General features: G+C 41.6%; 1 protein-coding gene and 1 long non-coding RNA gene across 6 annotated transcripts in view; one reads left to right on the top strand and one right to left on the bottom strand.

Annotated features, from left to right (window-relative positions):
• LOC142748949 (gamma-aminobutyric acid receptor subunit pi-like) overlaps positions 1–23600 on the top strand; it is a 628889-nt gene that overhangs the window by 338113 nt on the left and 267176 nt on the right. For all 4 annotated transcript variants that reach the window (XM_075856382.1, XM_075856380.1, XM_075856381.1 and 1 more), the window contains one exon: positions 18059–18141. In XM_075856382.1, the coding sequence (XP_075712497.1) occupies positions 18059–18141 (83 nt within the window). The remainder of the gene's footprint in view (positions 1–18058; positions 18142–23600) is intronic.
• The window catches only part of LOC142748951 (uncharacterized), a 106172-nt gene that overhangs the window by 74135 nt on the left and 8437 nt on the right, over positions 1–23600 (bottom strand). The gene's annotated exons all lie outside the window — the stretch shown is intronic.

Here is a 23600-nt window from a genome sequence, read left to right as displayed (position 1 = left end):
TTTTAAAGGGCTATCACACCTGACCCCTGATTAATAGCTAGACAGCCCAAGACCAGGACTTTGAGGATGGGCCCACTCATCTCTCCCTACTCCAACAACCAGGCCCTTTTCCAGGTTTTAGATAAAACCTATTGCAGAGGGAGAACCACATTCTCTTATGAATTTAGTCCCTGGCTGTTTTCAGATAGAAGAAGACAGAAATCTTGGGGAAAAATAGACCCCAACCACAACCTCTCCACATGGTCTGTCACATTTCCTCCCCCCCCCCCCTGTTTCAGACTAGTGGCTGAAACACATCTGGTCACACAGTAATGAACTCGGGACAATGCATCTGCATTTCCCATTTGAGTCCCTGGCCTGTGTTTTACAGTAAATCTATATTCCTGCAAGGCCAAGAACTATCTTGTGACCCTCCTATATTTCTCTTTGTTTTCACACATCCACTTAAGGGGGGCATGATCTGTGACTAATTCAAAGTGACGACCAAGAAGGTAATAGCGGAGTGCCTCCAGTGCCCATTTAATAGCAAGGCACTCTTTCTCAACAATAGCATATATTTTCTCATTGTCATTCAGCTTCCTACTCAGATATAGTATGGTATGTTCTTCCCCATTTCGTACCTGTGACAGTACAGCCCCCAGACCCACATCAGATGCATCCGTTTGTAGAATAAATTCTCTTTTAAAATCTGGGGTAATCAATACCGACTGAGCACACAAAACGTTTTTAAGAGCCTGAAATGATTGTTCAGCCTCTGGTGTCCACTTGACCCTTACAGAGTAAGGGACTGCCAGTGAAGCAAAGTTTGGTATAAATCTTCTATAGTAGCCTGTGATCCCCAGGAAAGCACGATCTTGCTTCTTCTTTACAGGGTGAGGTCAGCCTTGGATGGCTTCAATCTTATTTACTTGGGGCTTCACCAAACCACGGCCAATTGTATACCCCAGATACTTGGCTTCCTCCAATCCAATTGTAAATTTTTTGGGATTGGCAGTAAATCCCACCTCGGCAAGGGAATCAACAACTGCCTGTACTCTAGGTAAATGGGATTCCCAATCTGGACTTTGGATGATGATGTCATCAAGGTATGCTGCTGCATACCGCATGTGGGGTCTTAAAATTGTATCCATAATTCTCTGAAAAGTTGCTGGTGCCCCATGTAAACCAAAGGGCAGGACAACATAATGAAACAACCCATCAGGCGTGGCAAAAGCTGTTTTTTCCTTAGCATCTTCAGAAAGGTATTTGCCAGTACCCTTTAGTTAAGTCTAGGGTTGTTATATATATTGTGCACTTCCTAGTCTATCAATGAGCTCGTCAACCCGCGGCATCGGGTAAGCATCAAATTTAGAAATAGAATTGAGTTTACGGAAGTCATTGCAAAACCTCCAACTGCCATATGGTTTTGGAATGAGGAATATTGGGCTAGACCATTGACTATGGGATTCCTCAATTACTCCAAGGTCCAACATTTAACTTACCTCCTCTGTAATAACCACTTTCCTTACCTCTGGTATTCTGTAAGGTCTCAACTTAACCTTTTTACCTGGTTCAGTAATGATGTCATGTTTAATTAGACTGGTGCGACCTGGGATCTCCAAAAAAAAATCCTTATTTCTACTTAGGAAACTTTGCACCCCTACCTTTTGGGTATTTGCCAGGGTGTCCGGTACGGTTACCTCTTTCAGCAATGGCTTCTTTGAGCCTACATGCTCAGGTTCAGACAAAGTTCCTGCAGCAAGAGAGTGTCTGTCTTTTCATGGTTTTATTAGATTTATATGATACACTAGCTCAGGCTTCCTTTTCCCTGGCTGACGAATTTTGTAATTCACCTCGTTTAATTTTTTCTTTACCTCAAAGGGGCCTTGCCACTTAGCCAGAAATTTACTTTCAATGGTTGGTATAAGAACAAGTACCCTGTCACCTGGTGCAAAACAATGTACTCTGGCACTGCGGTTATACACCCTTTGTTGTGCCACCTGAGCCTGGGCAATATGTTCTTTAACAATGCGCATTACTGCTGAGATTCGATCTTGCATTTCTGAAATGTGTTCAATGACACTTCTATAGGGTGTAGCTTCTCCTTCCCAGGATTATTTTGCTATATCTATAAGGCCCCTGGGATGACGACCATATAGCAATTCAAATGGCGAATACCCTGTGGACGAACATGAGATAAGGTAGAAGAAAATCCCAGTTTTTCCCATCTTTATCCACAACTTTCTTTAACACCGCCTTTAGCGTTTTATTAAATCTTTCTACTAATCCATCAGTCTGTGGGTGGTAGACCAATGTACACAGTTGTGTGACCTTAAACAATTTACACAACTCCTTAATGACTCGTGACATAAAAGGGGTACCCTGGTCTGTAAGAATCTCCTTTCGTATTCCCACTCGACTGAACACCTGCACCAACTCTTTAGTGATGGTCTTGGATGACGTATTACGCAAGGGTATAGCTTCAGGATAACGAGTAGCATAATCCATAATAACTAAAATATGCTGGTGGCCTCGTGAGGATTTTATAATCGGCCCTACCAGGTCCATTGCAATTCGCTGAAATGGCACCTCAATAATTGATAGAGGTACCAAGGGACTACGATAGTGTGGTCTGGGAGCCGAAATCTGACACTCAGGGCAGGAATCACAATAATTTTTCACATCTTTGTGAACCCCAGGCCAAAAAAATCTTTGTAGGATTCTCTCAGTGGTTTTTTCAACTCCCAAATGTCCCCCCCATAATGTGGCCATGAGCAAGATCTAACACCGTTGTTCTAAATGCTTTAGGGACCACTAATTGTTCCAAAAGATCTTCTCCCTTTTTTACCACCTGACACAACAGGTCTCTTTTTATAGCCATGTAGGGAAAAGAAAGTCTAGTATCTGGCTCCACCAGTTCCTCATCAATAACCTTCACATTTTCCCTGGCTCTCATTAGGGTAGGATCTTTTAACTGCTCAGCACCAAACAGATCTTTTCTCACTTCAAGATCAGGCATATTGTCAGTCAGGGGGTCTTCTCTCTCTGTATTTCTCTGACTCTCTGTAGGGACAGTATCACTATGGTCAGCTTCCTCAGAGTCTCCAGCCATGACAGAAAATGGAAAAGTTTGTGCGTCTACCGCAGCCGCTCCCACAGGCATATATACTTCTGTACTAGAGTTACCCCTAACATTTTTGTCCTCATATAAAGGCAGTGTAATAGTAATTCTATTTTCCCACAACTTCCAGAAATGTGTGAAATCTCGCCCCACAATGACATCATGCATTAACAATGGTACTAAACCCACCGTGAACTTTACTGCACCAAATTGGGTGTTTATGTCCACCATAGCAGTGTGGTAATCACGGGCATCCCCATGTATGCAAATTACATTGATGGTCTCATCCTGCCATTTTCTGGGGTTTACTAAATCAGACTTTACCAAAGTCACTAAACTTATAGACAAAAGAAGAACAGAGTCTGTAGCCAGTATTATCAAAAAGTATCAATACAAAACTTTATTCAAATATGCAAAATGACAAACATTTAAAAGGATATATCAATTAGGAGAAACTCCAATAAAATGACATAGAGACAGAACAGGAAAGCCAAGATAAGTGTAAAGAACCCTTATAAAGTATAGGTTTACATAGTAACATAGTAACATCTCATCTCCTACTTTGACACTGTTTGAAAGGAGTAAGTATTCCTGAAAACAAGCATGAGGTGATGTGGGTAACGGGTCTAAACCAGGCCCTGAATGTAAAGATAACTATGATGATCTTACCCATAGGTGTCCTAGGCTAAATCCCAATCGTCACTGTGTGCGCCCCGACGCGCGTTTCGCGAATGTCCGCTTCCTCAAGGGGGTGTAGTGTGTCTGACCAGGAGTCACTAAACTGCCTGAATCTAATAATGCATTTACATCTTTACCTTCCACAGAAATAGTGCACATTTGTTTCTCACTAGATACATTAGGCAATGCAGTACATGCTGGCCGAGCATACAAAGACAAATGACGGTTTATATATGCAGCATCACATTGCATAGGTTCATCAGTCATTGGGCAATTAGCAATCACATGACCTGGCATATGACATCTAAAGCATCTTATTAAGTCTTTACTGAGTCGCTTATAAGCCACAGACCTCCCTGGCACAGTTTGTCAGTCTCTAGACCCTTCAGTCTCTCCAGAAGTAGGCACAATTCTATCAGATCTGCCAGCCCCCTTTTCCCTTAGAACAGTCTTACCAGGTAATCCTGTAGTTCTCCGCTGTGGGGTTAGAGTTTGTTGTGGCAGATTCATCAGCTCCTCAGCTGCTGTGTACCTCTCCACCATCTCTACTAGCTGGTCAGCATTTTTGGGATCCCCATGGCTTACCCACTTGTGTAAGGTAACAGACAGGGACCTTAAGTATTGATCCATTACCACCTGTTCCACCATCTGTGGACCTGTCAGGATCTCCGGCTGCAACCACTTCTTGGTAAGGTGGATGAGGTCGTGCATTTGAGAGCGTGGAGGTTTGTCCATTTGGTAGGCCCAGTTGTGCAAACGCTGTGCGCGGACGGAAACTGTAACTCCCAGTCTGGTTAAAATGTCCTTTTTCAGCTTGTCATAGTTTATGGCATCCTGGTTAATAGCTAGACAGCCCAAGACCAGGACTGTGAGGATGGAGTGGGGGCCCACCCATCTCTCCCCAGTCCAACAACTAGTCCCTTTTCCAGGTTTTAGATAAAACCTATTGCAGAGGGAGAACCACATTATCTTCTGAATTTAGTCCCAGGTTGTTTTCAGATAGCAGAAGACAGAAATCTTGGGGAAATATGGACCCCATCCACAACCTCTCCACATGGTCTGTCACAGTACATAAATACAGCAGCAGAACCAAGCTCAGTACATAAATACAGCAGCAGAACAAAGCTCAGTAGAAATATAAGGCACCAGAATAAAGCTCAGTACATATATACAGAAACAGAACAAATATCAGTACATAAATACAGTACTAGAACCAAGCTCAGTACATAAATACGGCACCAGAACAAAGCTCAATACATATATACAGCTCTAGAAAAAAGTTCAGTACATAAATACAGCAACAGAACCAAGCTCAGTACATATATACAAAACCAGAACCAAGCTCAGTACATATATACAGGACCAGATTCAAGCTCATAACATGAATACAACACCAGCACAAATACAGCTTAATTTAGTGCCACCCCTTCCGTATAGGTTTGTGCGGTGTAAAACTACAGCTCCCAGCTTGGCCAGAAAAATGGTAAGGATATGCTGGGAGTTGCTGTTTCACAAAAAAAATAAAATAATATTACCCATCATCTTGCTGCAGATCATACAGTGACTAAAGTACTGATTAGAGGCAGAATACATGTTTGCATTAAGTGACTCAAAGCTGATGTCTTCCCAGATTCTAGTTGTTCTTTTTCTCTTTTCTTTGCCATCCGGTCCAGACCTCTATGATGACTTCTCCCGGCCGCAACCCATTTCTGCAGTTTGCCGCTAAGATGTCTTCAGTTACTCACTTTTCAAACATTTCTGCACCTATAAACAAACATAAAATTCTCATGGTGCCACACACTACGCCCCTAAATATAATAGTGCCATACACTGCACCTCTAATTATAATAGCGCTATGCACTGTGTCCCTGTTTATAATAGCACCATACACTGTGTGCCCCCCACACACACACATAGTGCCCCCTGTAGATAGAGCCGCAAAGAGAGCCTGTAGATAGTGCTCCACATAGATCCCCCTGTAGATAGTGACCCCATAGAGCCCCCTCTAGATAGTGCCATACATAGATCCCCCTGTAGATAGTGGCCCCAATAGATCCCCTGTGGATAGTAGCCCTGTAGATAGTGTCCCACATATAGCCCCCCCTGTAGATAGTGCCCCACATATAGCCCCCCTGTAGATAGTGCCCCACATATAGATCCAATGTAGCTTGTGCCCCACATATAGCTCCCTGTAGATGGTGTAATACATATAGCCGCCCTGTAGATAGTGCCCCACATATAGCCCTCCCTGAAAATAGTGCCCCACATATAGCCCCCTGTAGATAGTGCCCTACATATAGCCCCCTGTATTAAGTGCCCCTCATATAGCATTGCCTGTAGATAGTGTCCCACACATAGACCCCTGTAGATAGTGCCTTACATTTAAACCCCGCTGTAGATAGTGCCCCATGTGGAGGGGCGTGGCTAGCGGCAGAGCTGAACGGATGCACTTGAAGTCCACCGGGCTATATCCAAAGCTATCCAGTCACTAAATTAGGAGGTTTGGTGGCTATCTCCAGCGACAGCATCATCCGCTAAACATTTTGAGGCGTATATTGGCCCTTTGCCTATTGTTTTGGGTTGTGGTCCACCCTCTGACCTAAATTTGCGGCCGCCGCCACTCGTTCAGCTCGCGCATTTGTCTCTCTGGAGCTCTGGGATTGTGATCCTGCCAACTGGACACCTGGCTGGAACCAGCATTTGGAAATTATGCTTCTTTGGTATTTTTGCTAGACGCACAGTACCTTCCTCTGGGAATTTCTGAACACTCCCCCCTCATGATCACCTTGGGATTACCTGAAGTTGCAAGGTGTAAAATCTGGAGATTGAGTCCCCTATGGCTCTCCTGCGCTGAGATTGAAACCTCTTTGTGAAGAGAAATTACAGATTTTTGAAATATTAACTCAGGTTCAACTGATAGCAATGTAGCATTGGATGCCTTTAATGCATATACCAGGGGGTGATTATACGGGCAATATCCTCACATAGGAGGAGCCTGGCTGAACAACGTATGGTTTTAGAAGCTGAACTGGTTGTGGTGGAGGAGGAATATCTCAGGACTAGGTACTTTATATACTGAGCTCACTAGAAAGTACAGAGGGTTTTTGAACAAGGGGATAGGAATGGTCTATTGTAGGCTTACTTGGCTAGAGAGGACACCACCATGAACCCCATTTTGGAAGTCACCTCTAGTACTGGGATGCCTGTTAGTGACCCTCTGACCATTAATGACAACTTTGCTAAATTTTACTCTGATTTATACTCCTCTAAGGTCTCAAATAATCCATCAAAACTGGAGACACACTTAGACACTATTGTATTCCCCACTCTGGTTAGAGAGTATGTTGATTTGCTGAAAGGTGACCTGACTATATAGGAAATTACTGAGGCTATTAGTACCTTTCCAAGCAGGAATTCTCCAGGTCTAGATGAAGTGGTATAAATTGCATGTTGAACTAAATGCAACTCATTTGCTAAACCTTTTTTAATCCTTCAATGGGAATAATACCCTCCCCTGTTCTTTGAGAGGGGCTCTTATAGTGTTGATCCCCAAACCCTGTAAAGATCCTACAGTTTGTGGTTCATACTGACCTATTTCACTCCTCAATTGTGATATTAAAATATTGGCCAAAATGTTGGAAATTCGTCTGCAAAAAATTATTTCTCATCTTATTCATCCAGACCAATCTGGTTTAATTGAAGGGAAGGCCATGGATGTTAATCTTCGAAGGCTCTTCACTAATATATCATCAACGGTATGGTCAAGTGGCTTCAGAATAATGGCCTCTTTGGACTTTGATAAGGCATTTGAGTTGTCTTATCTGTGGTCTTTGTTAGGTAAATTTGGATTTGGACCCAGGTTTATCCTATGGGTGCAGTTATTATGCTCCCAACCTATAGCCAGTGTTATAACGAATTGCCACTTCTCCCCCTAATTCGCACATGCCCGAGGGACTAGACAAGGGTGACTAGACAAATTTTTCTCCTGCTGCACCCATCCTCTGGAATGTGCTACCCGAGACAATCAGATTAATTCCCAATATCCACAGTTTTAAATGTGCCCTGAAAACACATCTTTTTAGACAGGCCTATAACATTCCCTAATCTGACTCCTTTCCATGGCCCCCTTTTAGGTTAGTCATCAGAATAAGATTCCCTCACACTCCTTCACTTCATGTCCATCATACATGGGTACTGGCTGGTAACCGGCTCATGCAGTTTTATGTGTACCACCCCATGTGCATAAAAAGAAAATGTCTGGACTATTGTACAGAACAAAGACTGTTACACTTTGTGTCTCACTTATTTCCTCATAGATTGTAAACTCTTGCAGGCAGGGTCCTCACTCCTCCTGTTTGAATTGTAAATTAGCTTTGTCTCTATGTAATGTCTGATATTGTCTGTTTCATGCTCCCTCTAAATTGTAAAGTGCTGCGTAATATGTTGGCGCTATATACACTACCGTTCAAAAGTTTAGGGTCACTTAGAAATTTCCTTATTTTTGAAAGAAAAGCACATTTTTTTTCAATGAAGATAACATTAAATTAATCAGAAATACACTCTATACATTGTTAATGTGCTAAATGACTATTCTAGCTGCAAACATCTGGTTTTTAATGCAATATCTACATAGGTGTATAGAGGCCCATTTCCAGCAACCATCACTCCAGTGTTCTAATGGTACATTGTGTTTGCTAACTGTGTTAGAAGGCTAATGGATTATTAGAAAACACTTGAAAACCCTTGTGCAATTATGTTAGCACCGCTGTAAACAGGTTTGCTGTTTAGAGGAGATATAAAACTGACCTTCCTTTGAGCTAGTTGAGAATCTGGAGCATTACATTTGTGGGTTCGATTAAACTCTCCAAATGGCTAGAAAAAGAGAGCTTTCATGTGAAACTCGACAGTCTATTCTTGTTCTTAGAAATGAAGGCTATTCCATGCGAGAAATTGCCAATAAACTGAAGATTTCTTACAACGGTGTGTACTACTCCCTTCAGAGGACAGCACAAACAGGCTCTAACCAGAGTAGAAAGAGAAGTGGGAGGCCCCGCTGCACAACTGAGCAACAAGACAAGTACATTAGAGTCTCTAAATTGAGAAATAGACGCCTCACAGGTCCCCAACTGGCAGCTTCATTAAATAGTAACAGCAAAACGCCAGTGTCAATGTCTACAGTGAAGGGGCGACTCCGGGATGCTGGCCTTCAGGGCAGAGTGGCAAAGAAAAAGCCATATCTGAGACTGGCTAATAAAAGGAAAAGATTAATATGGGCAAAAGCACACAGATATTGGACAGAGGAAGATTGGAAAAAAGTGTTATGGACAGACGAATCAAAGTTTGAGGTGTATGGATCACACAGAAGAACATTTGTGAGACGCAGAACAACTGAAAAGATGCTGGAAGAGTGCCTGACGTCATCTTTCAAGCATGGTGGAGGTAATGTAATGGTCTGGGGTTGCTTTGGTGCCAATTTCAGCGCTTGATTGGAGCCAATTTCATCCTACAACAGGACAATGACCCAAAGCACACCTCCAAATTATGCAAGAACTATTTAGGGAAGAAGCAGGCAGCTGGTATTCTATCTGTAATGGAGTGGCCAGCGCAGTCACCAGATCTCAACCCCATAGAGCTGTTGTGGGAGCAACTTGACCGTATGGTATGCATGAAGTGCCCATCAAGCCAATCCAACTTGTGGGAGGGGCTTCTAGAAGCATGGGGTGGAATTTCTCCTGATTACCTCAGCAAATTAACAGCTAGAATGCCAAAGGTCTGCAATGCTGTAATTGCTGTAAATGGAGCATTCTGTCCACAGGGTATGGCATGGCATTGCAAAATGGAGTGATAGCCTTCCTTATTCAAAATCCCTTTTACCTTGTACAAATCTCCCCCTTTACCAGCACCAAAGCAACCCCAGACCATCACATTACCTCCACCATGCTTGACAGATGGCGTCAGGCACTCTTCCAGCATCTTTTCAGTTGTTCTGCGTCTCACAAATGTTCTTCTGTGTGATCAAAACACCTCAAACTTCGATTCGTCTGTCCATAACACTTTTTTCCAATCTTCCTCTGTCCAATGTCTGTGTGCTTTTGCCCATATTAGTCTTTTCCTTTTATTAACCAGTCTCAGATATGGCTTTTTCTTTGCCACTCTGCCCTGAAGGCCAGCATCCCGGAGTCGCCTCTTCACTGTAGACGTTGACACTGGCCTTTTGCGGGTACTATTTAATGAAGTTATGGGAAAACGGTATTGTTGTCTAATTCTCAGATCTGATCTCAACATACAAACTATCTGCTAAAGATTTCTACAAATACCTTCATATCTGGCATGCTCTACATAACTTTCCTCCACCCCAACCAACTGGCCTTCACTCCCCCTCTCCCCTTGAAAGGTGGCTCTCTTTTTCCAACAGATCAAACAAAGGATTGTCTAAGTGTTACAAAATATTGCTTAACTCAGAGTCAGACCTGTTGGTCCATATTTAAATCATTGGGAATCCAACTTATTCCAAAAATGTACAAATGATCAAAGGGAATTCGCTTTCATCGCTACTGCTAAACATTCTAGATGCGTTAGTCATGTAGAGAATGCAAGAAAACTGTTATACAGATGGCACTATACACCAAGTAGACGGTCTAAAGCATTCCCAAATTAATTCTCTAATTGTTGGATATGTGATAATTATAGGGGTACCTTTCTTCGTATGTGGTGGGAATGTGCTAAGGCCAACGCACTATGGACTTAAGTTTCCCAATTACTATCTGAACTATACGGTTCGAACATTTCTCCAAAGCCTGAACTTGCACTTTTCTCAATAGGATAAAATTTATTTCCAACCTCCTTTCATACCATCCTCCAACATATGTTGTTATCCGCTAGGCGATCAATCAACTCAAAATGGAAAGAAAAGTCTTCTATAAATATAGGGGAGATTATAAGGTATATGAATGATAATTGCTGGCTTGAATGTACAGTATGCCTGCATCTGTAGTGTCACAATCTGTGGGTAAGTGGACCCACTAGGACGCACCGCCGTAGCGGAGTAGCAGCTGGCCAAACAGTGTACCAAGTCTACACAAAGTCCAAGCACAAGGGTACTTTTAATAGTACAGACAGTAGCAGCGGCTTAGGCACAGATGGTACTTTCACGACAGGTGATGCAAAACGTGGCAGGAGGTACCATGCATGGCAGATGACACCAGACGTGGTGTAAGACAGCAGGCGTAGCAGACGGCACAACACGACTCCAACACTAGATAGGGCACAGGAACAAATACAGCACCGCATACAGGATACAGGTAGCAGGGCACAGGAGCACTGGGAACAGGATACGACTAAGGGACCATTTGCAAGAATAACATAGGAATAGAAAAAACGCTCAAGCAAGGAGTGGAAAGGCAGCGCCCCACTTATAGTCCAGGGTGATCTGGGGATAATTACTTAATTCTTTACATGTGCGCACGCTGGCCGTTTAGGGCCGGGAACGAGCTCGATATAAATTTCCTATTCAATTATTTTCTTATTTATGTCATTGTATACGATATACCATGGTCCCGCAAAAGTACTTGTTTTATTATGTTATATTTTCTCCCCTTGCCCTTTCCCTTAACTTTTTCTTTTTCCCTAATTGAATATATTTGTTATGCTGCATGCAAATTAAATGAGCATACTGAAAAATTTAGGTTTATTTTCTTACATATTCTTCTTTATTTGCAAGTATATCTATATATATATATAATAAGCCAGGAAATAAAAATATGCAGTTGTGCCGGCCCGAGGGGAACGTTTCTTCTGTTTCAAGTAGCGAATTATCAAGGCCCCTAAAATTAGGGAACCAGGAAGGGGAGGGCCCAAACATATCAGCCCGTATTATACCAGGACAACACTTTCCCAGCAAAATTCCCCAAACTTCAAAGGTGCCGAGTGTGGACCAAAAGGGGAATAAGTAAAGACCATTTATTAGTGCGACACCGGCCGGTGCAGAAAGGATTGTGTCACAGCATAACACACATCTATGAATTATTTTATTGTTTTTTTTTACCCCACTATACCACCTGACTATGCCCCTTATATACTCCGCCCGCCTTACATGTACCCCCACATTATAAACAGAAACACCAGTAAGACTCCAAACAAAACTACTACCAAGCAAACTCCACGCTCCAATAGCCAAATGGCGCTACCTCCCTTCTGAACCCTACAGTGTGCCCAAACAGCAGTTTACTTCCACATATATGGCATCGCCATACCCGGGAGAACCCTTTTAACAATTTTTGGGGTGTATGTCTCCAGTGGCACAAGCTGGGCGCTATATATTGGCATATCTATTGAAAAACCATTTTCACTCTGCAATATCGAGTGCACACCAATTTCTGCCAATCACCTGTGGGGTTAATATGCTCACTACACCTTGAGGGGTGTAGTTTCCAAAATGGGTTCACTTCTGGGGGGTTTCCACTGTTTTGGTCCCACAGGGACTTTGCAAATGCGACTTAGCGACCAGAAACCAATCCAGCAAAATCTGTACTCCAAAAGCCAAATGGCGCTCCTTCCCTTCTGAGCCGTACTCTGTGCCCAAACAGCAGTTTATGACCATATATGTGGTATTGCCGTACACAGGAGAAGTTGCTTTACAAGTGTTGGGGTGCTTCTTTTCATTTATTTGTTGAGAATATGAAACTATTTCAGCTAAAACTACGTCTTATTGAAGAAAAAGGATTTTTTTTATTTTCACTGCCCAATTCTAATAAAATCTATGAAACACCTGTGGGGTCAAAATGCTCACTACACCCCTAGATGAATTCCTCAAGGGGTGTAGTTTCGTGAATTTAGTCACTTTTGGGGAGTTTCCACTGTACTGGTATCTTAGGAGCTTTGCAAAAGTGACATGGTGTCAAGAAACCAATCCAGCAAAATCTGTGCTCCAAAAGCCAAATGGCGCTCCTTCTCTTCTGATCCTTGCCGTGTGCCCAAACAGCAGTTTATGACCACAAATGGGGTATTGCCGTACTCCAGAGAAGTTTCTTTACAAATGTTGGGGTTCTTTTATTCCTTTATTTGTTGAGAAAATTAAAAATTTTGAGCTAAAGCTACGTCTTATTGGAAAAAAAGGATTTTTTTTATCTTCACTGCCCAATTCTAATAAAATCTATGAAACCCCTGTGGTTTCAAAATGCTCACTACACCCCTAGATGGATTCTTCAAGGGGTGTAGTTTCCTAAATGGAGTCACTTTTTGGGTGTTCACTGTTTTGGTCCCTTAGGGGCTTTGCAAATGCTACGTGGTCTCCGCAAACCATTCCTGCTAAATTTGAGCTCCAAAAGCCAAATGGCGCTCTTTAACCTTCTAAGCTCCGCCGTGTGTCCAAACAGCCGTTTATGACCACATGCGGGGTATTGTTTTACTCGGTAGAAATTGCTTTACAAAAGTAGTGGTGCATTTTCTCCTTTTAGTACTTGTGGAAATTAGAAAAAATTAGCTAAACCTACATTTTCTTTGAAAGAATGTAGATTTTCATTTTCACGGCCTACTTCCAATAATTTCTGCAAAAAACCTGCAGGGTCAAAATGCTCACTATACCCCTAGATAATTTCCTCAAGGGGTATAGTTTCCAAAATGGGGTCACTTTTGGGGGATTTCCACTGTTTTGGTGCCGCAAGAGCCTTTCAGACCCGATATGGAGCCTAAAATATTTTCTAATAAAAAAGGAGGCCCCAAAATCCTCTAGGTGCTCCTTTGCTTCTGAGGCCGGTGCTTCAGTCAATAAGTGCACTACGGCCACATGTGGGGTATTTCTAAAAAGTGCAGAATCTGGGCAATAGATATTGATTTGCATTTCTCTGGTAAAACTTTCTGTGTTACAAAAAAAATAGATGAAAAATGAATTTCTGCAAAAAAAAAAAAGAAATTTGAAAATTTCACATCTACTTTGCCTTAATTCCTGTGAAACATCTAAAGGGTTAAGAAACTTTCTAAATGCTGTTTTGAATACTTTGAGGGGTGAAGTTTTTAAAATGGGGTGACTTATTGAGGTTTTCTAATATATAACGCCCTAAAATCCACTTCACAACTGAACTGCCCCCTGTAAAAATAGCCTTTTGAAATTTTCTTGAAAATGTGAGAAATTGCTTTTAAAGTTCTAAGCCTTGTGATGTCATAGAAAAATAAAAGGATGTTCAAAAAACGATGCCAATCTAAAGTAGACATATGGGTGATGTTAATTAGCAACAATTTTGTGTGGTATTACTATCTGTCTTACAAGCAGATACATATAAATTTAGAAAAATGCTAATTTTTGCAATTTTTCGCTAAATTTTGGTGGTTTTCACAATTAAATACTTAATGTATCGAGCAAATTTTGCCAGTAACATAAAGTCCAATGTGTCACGAGAAAATAATCTCAGAATTGCTTGGATATGTAAAAGCATTCCGAAGTTATTACCACATAAAGTGAAACATGTCACATTTGAAAAAATTGGCTGTGTCCTGAAGGCCAAAACAGGCTGTGTCTTGAAGGGGTTAACAATGATTGGTATATCCAAATCAATCTAATAATCTAATCCTAAATAGATTGAGTATTCCATAATCAACTCTACTCGGTCCACTATACTAACTCTCAGTCTGAACTTGAAACATACTTAGATGAGCTCACCTTTCCCCAACCATCGGAGGTAGACAGTCAGATCTTGAACCTAGACATCACGTTAACAGAGATTGAACAAGCTATCTCAGACATGGCTAAGGGTAAATCTCTGGACCCCAATGGTCTACCTCTAGAGGTCTATTCTAGATATTCTGAAAAGCTTGGGCCACCTCTCAGTATGTTCAAGGAAGCTCATGACTTAGCAATGCTCCCAGACTCTTTGTTCGAGGCTACTATTGTGGTGCTCTTAATGATTGTTAAAAAAAAAAACCTAGAGTGTGGTTCATACAGACCCATCTCACTACTAAATGTGGATTACAAAATACTTACCAAAATATCAGCTAAAAACCTTAACTCTGTTTATTCTTTGCATTATCCACTTAGATCAATCCAGCTTTATGCCAGGTAAGAGCACCACAGATAATATCCGCAGAGTGCAGATTAGTTCACAGATAGGTAGGGCCAATAATAAAAGGTGGACCTTAGCTTCACTAGACGCAGCCAAGGCTTTTGACTCCATGGAATGGCCATATTTGTTTACAGTGTTTAAAAAAAATTGGTTTTGGTCTTCAATTTATTAAATGGATATCTATTCTCTATAAGAAACCTAGGGCCAACCTGATTATCAACGGTCAGTACTCTGTTTTTTTTTATTTGGGAAGGGGCATCCATCAGGACTGTCCCCTATCGCCATTGCTGTTTACATTGGCGATTGAACCTCTCGCACTCCGACTGAGGCATGATATTATGGATGTAGCCATCTTTATCTTGACTCTGATAACTTGCTGCAGTGTGATATCACACAACAAACGCCATTAAAAGTAATTGAAAAAGTCAATATAAAGGATCTTGCCACTGTGTTTTTAATGCGTTAAAAGTCAAGATAAAGATGGCTACATCGGTATATTCTGTGGTATTTCCTTGTAGGAGACAGAGAATCGTGCTGACCTATATGCGGACAATCATTTTATTCATGGCAGACCCAGATATTTCCTTACACAGGGCTTTTCATCTTTTAGAGGAATTTGCTCCATTCTTGGGACTCTGCATAAACTGGGGCAAATCAGCTCCGATGCCACTATGGGATTCAGACTGGCCTTCCGAATACTGTAATTTGTAGTTGAGGATTTTAAATACTTAGGCATTTATATTACTAAACATGAGTTTAATAAATCTCATGCGAAAAACATTTACCCTCTACTAGTTTATGTAGAATGCAAATGTAAAGTCCCATTCCCAAATAAATTTTCTCCAAATTACAATCCTTATTAACTTCCTTTATATGGGGAAACTCCAGACATAATTTAAGCGTGAATATTCTGCAAAGAACGAAAACACAGGGGGCATGTCCCTGCCAGACTTCTATTTTTTAGCAGGTCAGCTCCGCTTTCTTCATGTATGGACCCAAACTATGACTCCAGTTTGTGTTGAATACTACTTATCACATTATTTGGAAGTAGACACATTATGGCCAGTCTTAGAGAGGCCAAACCTATTTATTTGCCGTCTGCTGTTGCTTTACAGGTTGGCCATTCAGGTTAGTAGACCTGCTACAGAGATATCTCATTATCGTGGCCTTCATCCTACGATGTCTCTCAGTGGAAACCCCATGTTTTCACATCTTTAACTTGTAGAAGAAGATGTGTTTTGAACCTAACACGGTATCATGACTTTGGGAGATTTGTACAGCAATGATACTTTTCGATCCTTTACACAAATACAAGAATTATATTAAGTACCACATACATCAGAGACACACTATCCTGAGCCGGTATTTTTATATCTCAGGGACCCAGAGGAATTATATTAGCCTTATACACATATCTCTTAGGAACTAAATTGGAATCCACTGAATTAGCATCCAAGACTAAGTGGAAATCACTTGTTCCTGGTTTATCTTCGGAATATTGGGAGGAAGCACTGGCATCCCCACTATATGTCTCTCCTGCAGTTAACAACCACATGACCCGGCTTTATTTTGTTCATTAATGCTACTTATCACCAACACACGTCTTCACAAAAAGGGGAGAATCCCACACACCAGATGTCATAGATGTTCTAAACTGAAGGCTGACTTCTAGCATATGGCATGGGAATGCTCATATAGTAAATCCTTTTGGATAGAGATCACATCGCAGTTGACGTCTCTCGTTGGGATTCCAGTGCCACACACCCCAGAAGTGTGCCTTTTTGGTCTCTTAGATGAGTCGTCGTGGCCGCATCGCACTCGGATTTTTCTTAGAGAATATTTTTCTTTTGCTCAAAAGGCCATTACACTCAGGTGGATGGGAGATAAACCTCCAAATTTTTGACAATGGAAGAGGCCGATCAACATGATGATTCCCCATGAGAAAATGGCATATGATCACAGAGGCTGTCCCCAAAATTTCCCGAAGGTGTGGGGGATATGGAACGCATCCCCATTGGCTCTCTCTTTCCCAAGATCGCAGAGAGCGGGACTCTCCTCCAATCTTTGAGGTCCTTGGAGAGACCAACAACGGGCTACATAGATGGTCTCATCGCTGTACCTAACTATTATTAGGATAGTCTATAGGTCATTTACCCTATGTACATTGATTTATCTGAAAACCAAAATACAAATTACATATTGTTGTGTGCAGAACTCACATGTGCAATATTAAGTTCAATTATGTTCTGTTTTTTAGTTCATCAACAAAATATACAGTATATAACATGTTACATACATCACCCTGGTTTATGTTGTGCATTTTATGTATAGATGTGAGACTTGTGTATTGTTTCCGGTTATTTCCTTCAAGTCTCCTATTATTTTCCCTCATCTCATTCTGTATATGTACACATGAAGTGATGCCATTGTTTCTTTATTGATGTATTTCATTAACTGTTCAATAAAACGAGTTAAAAAACAAACAAACTACAACTTGCAAAGAAAATGTATTTAAAAAAATTGGTATAGAGTCCCACCCGTTTTTATAACCAGTCGAGGTAAAATGACAACTGCGGTCCGATATAATAAGGATCAGAAGGTCCAAGGATATTAATGCCCTAAAAATACCAGCCTGCGGCTTCCCTAGATGGGCCGTTTCTGATGTCACCCAGTTCTTGCCAGTACCCCTTGATGGTGGGTACTCGAGTAATAGCGTGTGTGGGTTTATTGGAATAAAAACTCCCCTACTAGAGCCCTTATCAACCCTTTCATTAAGGGTTTGAGCAAACAAAATCGAATGAAATTCTAAGCTTCATCTAGTTTGTTTAATAATTTAAAAAAATTATTACATTTCTAAACTTTGAACATACTGTAGCAGCTTCACCTGGGCACAGCACGGTCACTGTATGTGCTATCTACAGTATGAGGGAAAAATTCCCTTCAAAGATATATGGGGGAACTGGTGACAGAAGCTGGCACGAAGTAGAAGATTGAGAAGTACCAGGGCAGGGAGGTGTAAGATTTCTTTATGTGCCATTATGTGATGAAATAGGTATATTTCATGTCAAATATTGTTTTTAAAAAATGCCAGTAGTCTGCAATGTGTTCCTCTAACCTGCCACAACACCTTACTGTTTCATTTTAACACTTGATACATCTGTAAATTGCATGGTATTGATAAGCTTGTACTGTATCATACTGAATATTAATCTGTTTTTCCATTTAGAATTACAACAACTGTGGCTTGCAATATGGACCTTACAAAATATCCCATGGATAGGCAGACATGCAAACTTCAACTAGAGAGCTGTAAGTATAAAATTAATATAATGAGTAAATAGAGATGAACAGGGGCTGGCTGGCAAATTTTAGCCTGGGGACAAGTACGCAGCACTGGCCAATGAGTAGATACCCATCCTTAACCCGTTTACCTCCACCTGCTGTATAAAGGTGGTAGAGGTGACTGGTCTTCAAATTCAGTCGTCGCTAAAAGAGCGATGTTTTTATGTTGGGATCATGCACGTATGTCAGTGATACAGTGCTAGAATAATGATAAAAAGTGCTTAACGGGGTTGACCGATGCAAGAAAATCGACCTACTTGTTTAGCAATTGCAAAATGAAGAAACGTACTAATATGCTTTCCTTTTCAATACTGCACAGATGTCCAGATTTCCATGCCCTGTCGTAATGCTGAAAGTGGAGTTTCTCCACTTAGCTGTGACATGTCGACACAGCCTCAGGATGCAGGTAGCCCCTCCCTCTCTGTGCATCCGTTACATGATGAGCTTGGCTTACCTAATGAACTGAGCCAGGAAGCCAGTCCCTCCCTTCTTTGTGATAGCAGGAAGACAATAACCCCCTGTTGATTCTGAAAGTGTCCCTCCTCCTCCTGCTCTTTTTATTACCTGTTATGCCTCCCTTGCAAGGAGCTATCCTCTGTCAATGTGAGCAGTCTTTATTACAGGGGGCTACTGTCTTCCAGCCGTGACAGAAAAATGGTCTAGCTTATCTAACAAACTGAGATAGGCAGACAGATCCTTGGTCACGTCACGGACACACAGAGAAGTAGAGGGAGCTACTGTGTCGGCACATCACAGAGAAGGTGAGGAGCTCCACTTCCTGGACCACGACAGGGCATAGAAATCTAGACAACTGTGCAGTTTTGAAAATGAATGTACATTAAGTGTCTGAATTTTACATTTGCTAAACAATTAAGAACATTTTCTAGCATCTGGCAACCACTTTAACCCCTTCGCGCTATGGCCACTTTTGACCTTCCTGACAGAGCTTCATTTTTTAAATCTTACAGGTTTCACTTTATGTGGAAATAACTTCAGAATGCTTTTACCTATCCAAGTGGTTCTGAGATCGTTTTCTCGTGACACATTGGACTTCATGCTACTGGCAAAATTTGCTCGATACATTCAGTATTTAATTGTGAAAAACACCAAAATGTAGCGAAAAATTGCAAAAATTTGCATTTTTCTAAATTTTAATGTATTTCCTTGCTATACCACACAAAATAATTGCTAATTAACACCCCCCCCCCATATGTCTACTTTATGTTGCCATAGTTTTTTGAAAATCCTTTAACTTTTCCAGGACGTTACAAGACTTGGAACTTTAGCAGCAATTTCTCATATTTTCAAGAAAATTTCAAAGGCTATTTTTACAGGGACCAGTATAGCTCAAATTTAGCAGGAATGGTTTGCAGAGGCCATGTCGAATTTGCAAAGCCCCTGAGGGGACAAAACAGTGGAAGCCCCCACAAGTGACTCCATTTTGGAGACTACACACCGTGAGGAAATTATCTAGGGGTATTGAGAGCATTTTGACCCCACAGGCTTTTGCAGAAATGATTGGAAGTAGGCCGTGAAAATGTAGGCGGGTCCTCATAGGCTTCCGTACAAGGCAGAGCCGGAAGCCATTGTTAGGCCTCTGGTTGCCATAACAACCATCAGCAACCCAGCGATTATATCGCTGGGCTGCCGGTCGGCTCAAAACTAGCTCTGGTCCTGGCTGTTACAGTGGGATGTCAGCTGTAATATACAGCTGACAACTGGCGGTAATGGTGCGGACTCTGCTTCTAAGCCCGCACCATTTCCGTAATGGTACTGCGCGTTGCGGGTACCCCTGCCCGACAGCACCGTATATACGGCAGATGTCGGGAAGGGGTTGAACAATACAACAGTAAATATCCCAAATTTTATTGACACAATAGAGACACATATGGTCACTACATAATACAAGCTGACAAATGCTCAATCACTAAATACAGGCATGCACACATACACAAATGCACTACCTAAATGCACTTACGTATTATACACATTCACTATGGGCACACACACTACATACATACATACATACATACATACATACATACATACATACATACATACATGCACTACATACACTACCGTTCAAAAGTTTGGGGTCACCCAGACAATTTTGTGTTTTCCATGAAAACTCACACTTATATTTATCAAATGAGTTGAGAAATGACTAGAAAATATAGTCAAGACATTGACAAGGTTAGAAATAATGATTTTTATTTGAAATAATAATTTTCTCCTTCAAACTTTGCTTTCGTCAAAGAATGCTCCATTTGCAGCAATTACAGCATTGCAGACCTTTGGCACTCTAGCTGTTAATTTGATAAGGTAATCGGGAGAAATTTCACCCCATGCTTTCAGAAGCCCCTCCCACAAGTTGGATTGGCTTGATGGGCACTTCTTGCGTACCATACGGTCAAGCTGCTCCCACAACAGCTCTATGGGGTTGAGATCTGGTGACTGCGCTGGCCACTCCATTACAGATAGAATACCAGCTGCCTGTTTCTTCCCTAAATAGTTCTTGCATAATTTGGAGGTGTGCTTTGGATCATTGTCCAGTTGTAGGATGAAATTGGCTCCAATCAAGCAGTGTCCACAGGGTATGGCATGGCGTTGCAAAATGGAGTGATAGCCTTCCTTATTCAAAATCCCTTTTAACTTGCACAAATCTCCCACTTTACCAGCACCAAAGCAACCCCAGACCATCACATTTCATCCACCATGCTTGACAGATGGCGTCAGACACTCTTCCAGCATCTTTTCAGTTGTTCTGCGTCTCACAAATGTTCTTCTGTGTGAAACACCTCAACCTTCGATTCGTCTGTCCATAACACTTTTTTCCAATCTTCCTCTGTCCAATGTCTCTGTGCTTTTGCCCATATTAATCTTTTCCTTTTATTAGCCAGTCTCAGATATGGCTTTTACTTTGCCACTCTGCCCTGAAGGCCAGAATCCCGAAGTCGCCTCTTCACTGTAGACGTTGACACTGGCGTTTTGCGGGTACTATTTAATGAAGCTGCCAGTTGAGGACCTGTGAGGCGTCTATTTCTCAAACTAGAGACACTAATGTACTTGTCTTGTTGCTCAGTTGTGCAGCGGGGCCTCCCACTTCTCTTTCTACTCTGGTTAGAGCCTGTTTGTGCTGTCCTCTGAAGGGAGTAGTACACACCGTTGTAGGAAATCTTCAGTTTCTTGGCAATTTCTCGCATGGAATAGCCTTAATTTCTAAGAACAATAGACTGTCGAGTTTCACATGAAAGCTCTCTTTTTCTAGCCATTTTGAGAGTTTAATCGAACCCACAAATGTAATGCTCCAGATTCTCAACTAGCTCAAAGGAAGGTCAGTTTTATAGCTCCTCTAAACAACAAAACTGTTTACAGTGGTGCTAACATAATTGCACAAGGGTTTTCAAGTGTTTTCTAATCATCCATTAGCCTTCTAACACAGTCAGCAAACACAATGCACCATTAGAACACTGGAGTGATGGTTGCTGGAAATGGTCCTCTATACACCTATGTAGATATTGCATTAAAAACCAGACGTTTGCAGCTAGAATAGTCATTTAGCACAATAACAATGTATAGAGTGTATTTCTGATTAATTTAATGCCATCTTTATTGAAAAAAACTGCGCTTTTCTTTCAAAAATAAGGAAATTTCTAAGTGACCCTAAACTTTTGAACGGTAGTGTACATACATTTTTGGTGACAGCTTCTCAACTGTTTCCTCCTAATGGAATTAGCGCACAGTGAATCGAAGTACACTTTACAGCCCATTGCAAATCCTGTTGTAGCAGCAGAAGGGAAGAGGTGAGGGGCAGGTCACACAGGGTTATGTGGACGGGATCTAATCTTTAATTGAAGAGGTTTTCTTTATGTATTTATTTATTTATTTATTTAAAGCTTGTATTAGCAGAAAATGAAAACATCAGAAACTTTGTCGGTTATCCACTAACGTTACTGATTTTTGGCTGTTCCACCACTGATGATTTCCTGGGTCCCTAATGCTTCTTTTTATATAACTTGGTGTCATAGTGTATCGTCCACAACAGTGTCTGTCACATTACCGCAGCGTGATCTGACATTGTTATGGATGACAGACATGACCCCAGATTATAAATAAAGAAGCATCAGGGAGCACATAAAACCATCAGTGGAGGAACAGCCAAGGATCAGTAATGTAAGTCTATTTCATATATTTCATGCATATACAAGATTTATCAAAAAAGAAACCCAGAACCTCCTTCAGTTAATGCATTTCTTCAGATTATACAAATATTACACCTGTTCTAACAAATATTAAACCTGTTCTAACAAATTGGCATAAAATACTTTTTACATGTAAAACTAAGTACAGTAAAAAATAGTGTAGTACCGTGTTAGCCAGAAACAATATGCAATGTTAAATACCTTTGTGTCAAAAAAGACAAAAGTTTAGAAGGTATGATACCTTTATACAGTAGAAAATGCAAGACCTGTACCAAAATCTTATCATCAAACACCATCCAGATACCAAACACGCAGCATGACTATAAAATCACTGGCTCGTTTTCCTGTACATCCTCCAATGTAGTGTACATGATCCTGTGTACAAGGTGCATCAATAAAGGAATCTAGGGTGGAGCTAGCTGTGCTGTGTGATGGTCGCTTGATCCCGGAGCTCCTCATAGAGACACTGACTTCTACAGCTGGAGGGCTGCTAAACTGCATAAAATGGTCCGTACAAATAGAGACAAGTCGTGTGAACCCCGGGGGACACCGAAAGTCGGGAAGTCTCAAGCGGAGATGGAGAGGTTTCTACAAAAGAAGCATGCTTCCCCGGCGGGTAAACCCAAGATGGCGCCGGCACCGCCGAATCCGCTAGAAGAAAGCAGGGGAGAGGACTCTGATGAAGACAGCTCAGGTACGCAATCTGATGCCGCAGGCGGGGTAGACCCTCTCCCTATCACTAGAGCCTTTTTGAAAAAAAAGCCCTGGCCAGTGCAATGTCTCCGATCCTGAAAGAATTATCCTCTATCAAGATGGACATTCAACACGTGGGACAGAGGGTAGCGATACTGGAGGACACTCAGTCGGCCATTATATAGCAGGCAGATGCCTTGCATACAGTAGTGGCCTCGCAGTTCACGCACATGAACCAGTCATATCTGCAGTTAGAGGATCAGGAGAACCGCAGCAGGCGGAAGAATATCAGGCTGCGCGGTATTCCGGAGTCTATCACTGCGGAGGATATTTTACCCACAGTAAGAAACATATTCACATTATTATTGGGACAAGACAAGGCAGAGCAAGTTATAATAGAGCGTGCTCACAGAGCACTGAGACCTAAACCGGCAAAGGATGAACCGCCTAGAGATGTTATTTGTGGGCTGCTCAACTTTCTGGACACGGCGGCCATTTTGACGGCCGCGAGAGGGTCTTCGGACCTGAAAT

Source organism: Rhinoderma darwinii, chromosome 3, assembly GCF_050947455.1.
Source record: "Rhinoderma darwinii isolate aRhiDar2 chromosome 3, aRhiDar2.hap1, whole genome shotgun sequence".
Lineage (NCBI taxonomy): Eukaryota > Metazoa > Chordata > Amphibia > Anura > Rhinodermatidae > Rhinoderma > Rhinoderma darwinii.
The sequence above is the reverse complement of the archived record's forward strand: the minus strand, read 5'-3'. Positions and strand labels throughout refer to the sequence as shown.